This window comes from Ammospiza nelsoni, chromosome 21, assembly GCF_027579445.1.
Source record: "Ammospiza nelsoni isolate bAmmNel1 chromosome 21, bAmmNel1.pri, whole genome shotgun sequence".
In the NCBI taxonomy this organism is placed as follows: domain Eukaryota; kingdom Metazoa; phylum Chordata; class Aves; order Passeriformes; family Passerellidae; genus Ammospiza; species Ammospiza nelsoni.
The window spans coordinates 4,669,451-4,675,450 of record NC_080653.1 but is presented as its reverse complement, the minus strand read 5'-3'; the positions used below and the strand labels follow the sequence as shown (position 1 = coordinate 4,675,450).

The 6,000-nt window shown below is 47.1% G+C and overlaps 1 protein-coding gene across 4 annotated transcripts in view; it reads right to left on the bottom strand.

The window, feature by feature from the left end:
• Positions 1 to 436: 436 nt before the first annotated feature.
• ATP2A3 (ATPase sarcoplasmic/endoplasmic reticulum Ca2+ transporting 3) overlaps positions 437 to 6,000 on the bottom strand; it is a 63,231-nt gene continuing 57,667 nt past the window's right edge. For all 4 annotated transcript variants that reach the window (XM_059487216.1, XM_059487218.1, XM_059487217.1 and 1 more), the window contains one exon: positions 437 to 5,100. In XM_059487216.1, coding sequence (XP_059343199.1) covers positions 5,055 to 5,100 — 46 coding nt within the window. In that variant the 3' untranslated portion in view covers positions 437 to 5,054. The remainder of the gene's footprint in view (positions 5,101 to 6,000) is intronic.

The following is a 6,000-nucleotide window of genomic DNA, read 5'->3' as shown; positions in this document are numbered from 1 at the left end:
ATTTATTTCACAATTATTTCTTGTAGAGGTTATAGCAGGGCTTATTTAAACCCCCCCTCCCAGCTGGGGGAGATAAGGTGATGACTATTCTGGATACAGTCAAAATTAGCACTGTTATTTGTATTCTCGTGCCCCAAGAGTGAATTTAAAAATTCCCAACAGTCGTATTATGCCGCTCCGTTCATTTTGCCTTTGTCATCCCATGCCAGGCACAAGCTCAGCTCCATTTCTAGTTTGGCTCCTCTGAAAACCCACAAGAAATCCTGATCTGGTGAGCACAACTCCTTTTACGGCTGAAGAATGCCCTCAGGCTCCTGTATGGCTCCATGGGCTCCCAAATATCCCCCAAATCAGCCACAAACGGGACAAGAAAAGCAAAAAAAACCCCAAAAAGGTAAAACAACAACAACCAAATAAACACAAAACCCCCCAGTCATCCAGTAAAATTGCTTTTATTTCTGTAATTTTCTAAGTATAAAACAAATCAGCCCAATATTGTGTGAACAGTGGATTGTATGGATGTGACCACATGGAGCCTTCCCACGTCTTCCCAGCACACCTGGCTATTTACAGTCAGACAAAGGACATGGTTTAGGAAGCAGGAATTTAGTGGAAAAATATTTCTCATATAATAAAATAGGAAACCTCATTTCTTTCAGTTCTGTCCCTCAGATAACACCCTCCCACCCCCCAAGATATAACAATTTACCTTTTACTAAGAAGCAGAGATTTCTACATTTGGCTGTTCAGGCATCTCATATAAAAAAAAAAAAAATCAGCATATTCCCAGACTGAAGCCACTGAGGGCACCTGCTGGTTGCCCTCCTCTTGGTCCCAAGTGCCCATCACTCCAGGCACACACAGATTTTGGCTCATTTAATGCCCCATTCACACCAAAAGCTGAGTGGCACCACAACAACAGGTCCAGGGAGCACAATTGACCCTGTGTACTGCAGCCCTGCAAATCCTAACCCCAATTGTGCCTCACAAGATCTGCATGGGGTAAAGCCTTTTCCTTGGTCAGTACTCCCAGGCTGTTTCCCCAACATTTCACTGCAGAAGTGGGAGGAAAAAGAGCCCAGATGGGGCTGAATCTCTGGCATCATTTATACAAAGTGATGGCCATGCCAGGTATGGTCCAACAATCACAGTAAGTCTCAGGAGTTGGTAGTGGGGCCTTGAGTGTGTTTGAGTTTCAGGAGTGATGTAATGCCAAGGTCACTGAAGCTCATGGACATCTCCCAGCCAGGGCCCCTGCACAGCTCAAATCATTATTTGGTGAGTTTTAGTGGAGCAGGAGCCTGACTGGGAAGCAGTATTATCAACCTGATGTACAAAAGAAAGACCAAAAATTAATGCTGAGTTTTCCTCTTGCTCCTCCTTCTGCCATCTCCATGAGCACAAAGTCCAACTCAATCTCTGATGCTCTTACAGGAACAAAGTCCCACAGCCCCTCCATAGAGCCTGTCCCTCCTGCTGCCCCCCCAGAGCCTGGTGGTGCCATCCAGCCTTGGCTGAGCAGAGCATCACCAGAAACACACACACAGGATGCTCACAGTGCCAAAACCCCAAACACACCAACACAAACCTCATCCAGACCTGGGCCACACGACACAAATAAAATGCAGGACGCAGCACTTTGCTCTTTTTCCTTTTTCCAACGTGGGATCCCCATGGGATCACACACCACAGGGGGAAGAGCTCATCCAGCAATGACACAATGCCCCAAAACAGTACAAAAGACTTCCCACCACAGCTGATCCCCCTGGTGCTCAGCCCAGGAACACAGGACCTTTCCCTCCCACCTTGGCCCCTGAGGAAGGAGTATAAAGTGCTCATGGATAATCACAACCCCATGCTGCCATCCAGCACCTCCTCTGCCCTGCATCTTGTGGAGGATCTGTCACAGCAGCCCACCACTCCTAAAGGTCTTGCTGGAAAGACCTGAGTTTTATTTATAGACTTAGACTATGCCAGGCAGCACCATCAAAATAAAACTAAAAAGGAAATAATTTCTAACCTCTGCTGCCAAGAAAAGCAAGGATCCCAGAGGTTTTCCCTCAAGCTGCTTTTTGAAAAAAGCTTTAGGGCAAAACAGCCGCCCAGTGTCCATCTCCCTTGTATTGCACAGTCAGATGCCTTGGTAAGACACAAGAGCTTATCCCAAAGTGATGGTCTTGGCTCTGGGACCTCCAAGTTTACAAAAGAACATGTTCCAGCCTGTAAAACCTCCCAGCAGGCTGCTGCTGGCACACATGCAATAAATAACTACTCTGTGATCTATCCTGACCTTTCACCAAAGAATAAAGGAAAAAATACTTACATCTATGGATATTTTTCTACTTCATTGAGGTGTTTGAAGTATGAGCCTCTGTAATCAAAAGTATGGGGTGAAACCTGTACTCCAAGTAATTAAAGGATGTGGGGAGAGACAAGAGATATGGTCACCATTCAGAAGGGGAAATGGGGATGTGTCAAAATGGTCCCACCTGCTCCAGGCAGATCTAATGCAGATTACCTGGGCATTTTCTAGATAGATTTAAGGCTTATAATATAAGTAAAACACAATTTGCTGCTGCTGGGAAGAACAACCTGGGCACAGCTCTGGTTTCTTGCCCATGATGGTTCAGGCTTTGGTAACTCACAACTGTGACCCAATGGTTGCATGAACAGACTGACCTGCCTGGGCTTTTACACAAGAAACTTCTCCACACCACACACATTTGGGTTAAATTCATAACCCTCCACCTGACATTAGGTTCAGGGAAAGCAGTGTAAATCAGGTGGTGGATGGACCAAGCAGGTTCCTGCAGGCACAAGGGACCAGGGAGGCTGCAGGCCCTGCTGGACTCTCCAAACAGGGCTGGGATGCTCTGAATCCAGCCCAGCCTCTGAATCCAGCCCAGCCTCTCCCAAACTGGATGTTAACCTCAGAAACAGAGAAGCTGCCTCCTCTGATGACACTGAGCTGGAGCTGGACTAAATTCCCACTGGCTGTTTTTCTGCACAGAACAATGGAGATGGACTCAATCATCTTGGATGTCTTTCCCAACTTAAACAACTCTTTAGTTCTGTGACCTGTACTAAAGTAAGGTGGAATCCACCCTTTTGAGGAAAGGCAAATCACATGTCTACAGCATTAGTCTTACTGAAGCCTTATTTTGGCTTATACAGTACCTGGGTCATGTCCTGGTCCTCTGCACCAGGGTGGGTCTCATCCATGGTGAAAATCTTTGAAGAGGAATTGGTTATCCCATGGGATCAACTGATTAAATCATTTTGACAGAACACATTTGAAAAATAAAACTTCTTCAAGACAAAGTATAATAAGATTTTAAAAAATCAGCAACAATTTTCTAACGACAGAGTATCTATAAAGATCTTTTTTAAAGAGCTCCATATTAAAATTTCTTGAATACATTATATATTAAATACAGTAACAACATTTCATGCAAGGTTTTCTGTACAATAAATCAGCTCAGTAGTATAACAATTCTGTACATTCCCATTGGTCTGGGGGCTCTGCTCATCTTCAATGCTGGTGATGGAGAAAAGAAAGGAGGGATGATATTTGGCACCTACTGTATGGAAGGAGAGATGGTCTTGCCCAGATGATACAGAAAAACACTGGAAGCTTTGAAGAGGCAAAAAGTAGAAAAGAAAACCCAACAGCAAAGGAGCAAATGCTATCCCAGACCCTGGCTCTAGTGCTGTTGCTGGAATGTAAGAGAAAGGAAAGATACAGGCTCTGGCTAACTAAACATCATCAGGATGGATCCTAGGGGATGGTGAGGAAAACAGGAGGGAGAATTTGGAGAGCTGGAGAAGAGACCACCCACTATCAGCTTCTCAGCTGATGCAGCTCAATGGAGAAAGAAAAACTTAATGGATCCCAAAATCCACTCCTGATCTACAAATCCTCACTGAAGACTGTCTGACTCCTGCTGTGGAAAAAATCCCCAGAGGGCAAGATAAAGTTGGTGCCTTACAAAAAGGGATGCCACAACAAACACCACTCATGGAAAAAGACCACATTATGTACAAGCATACATTCATTGCCATCGTGATCCCTTGGCAGGGATGCCCTGTGCAAGTCAGTGATGGTCTCCAGAGCAGAGCACATCAAGCCATGGATGTGCTCCTAAAAACTTAAGCTGTACTACTGCTGGGGAAATAGTTAAAAATTCACTGAGGAAAGAAAGTGTGACCAGGAGGGAGTGGTGGACATGAGGAATGCAAGGTGGGCATCCCCTTGCTTTCTTTACATGGCTGCCCCTCCAAGGAGAAGGACTGCCTTATATAGTGCAGATGGGATCCAGCAAGATGTCAGATGGAGAACAGACAAGACTTCATCGTGCTTTGGTGCTGGATGAGCCTGAGAAGGTGCTGGGCTTTCCATAATGCAGGGATCAAACAGGACAGCGTGATAAACAGGGAGAACTTCAACTTCCACCATAGGCACCTGACCTCGAGGTATAAACACACCTCCATGAGGTTCACACCAGTGTTGGGACACACTGTGAAGCCATGCCCAGCTGCTGCAGCCACTGGAGCAGAGCACAGCAGCAGCAACACTATGGACATCAGCAAGGCTCAACAACACAGCCCCCTCTCCTCTCTCCCTGCCCTCACTCACTGCCAAGCCCTTCCCAGCCCCTGAAGCTGCCTTGTGCATCCCATCCCACTGGGGGATGTGGCCTCAAATCCCAAATTCCTGCCTTAACCTCTCATGAAGGCCACCTTGCCCATGCTCACTCAGTCAGGGCGAAAATTGCAAAGAGGGTCTCAAATTTGGCAAAAACAAAATCCCAAGGAACCACATTACAACGACTCAGATCCACACAGCTCCATCCCCAAACTCTAGGCCAGCTGTCCAGTAATTGCACTCATATGTACAGGAAAAAGAAAGCTACAGAACAAAACGAAAATCAGGATTTTTTTCTTTTTGACGATTCACCCGCATTTGTCTGAGAGTCGGACACATGCATGTCCTGCTGGCTTTAGCGATGGTCACGCATGCAAGACTTCAGTCCCAGGGACAAGTTAGGGATCCTCTAGTTCAGAGTCGCCCTCAGGTCGTTCATTTCTTGTCCTCTTCTCCTGAAAGGGAGGGCAAAAGAGAGAAATGAAAGTATTGGTGAGGGTTCAAAAGCAAAGCAGCTCCATGGTTTTGTTACTGAGAGTGGTTGCTCCTGGGTTGATCCCAGAAGGAACCTGGGATCCTGTGTGCACAGAGCTGGCCTGACTGCAGCTGTGGCAGCTCAGGCTGTGGGAGGAGGAGGAGGATGCTGGTCCCTGGGTGAGGAAGGTCTCTGCAAGAGTTGGGAAAAGGGATGAATTCATAGAATTCACAGAATGACTGGGTTGGAAGAGACATTCAGGATCATCGAGTCCAACCCAGCCCCAACACCTCACCCAGTGCCACATCCAGGCTTTGTTAAACACACCCAGGGATGGGGACTCCACCACCTCCCTGGGCAGCCATTCCAGAACTTTATCACTCTTTCCATGAAAAACTTTTTCCCACTATCCAACCTGAGGTGGAGCCATGTGGAAGGTGAGTAGGCAGGACCCTCCTCACTGCTCCCAACGAGGCATCATGCAGGGAAAGGCAGTGGCTCAGAGAGGAGGAAGGTCACTGCATCCTCCCACCACCCCAGAGCCCCAGCCCCGCTGCAGACATGGACACTGCTCCATGGGCTCACACACTTACACACACTGCCCATGTACCACACCCATAAATCCCTTCAAAACAATGAGCAAGGACCAAACTTCTCATCACAGCCACCGTCCCAGGGCTGCCCTCCCACTTCTCCCTCCCTCCAGATGGATGGGGAGGTAACAGGCAACATATGGTCTGTAGAAAAGTGATGGTATCCAGCTCAAACTCCATGTAACCAGGCTCAAAATCCTTGCCAGAATTTGACTTACAACAACTAGATCCCAAATTTTCAAGCAGTTGACAGGAGTGTCCCTGATTGCTGCGGCAGCAGCTGCCCT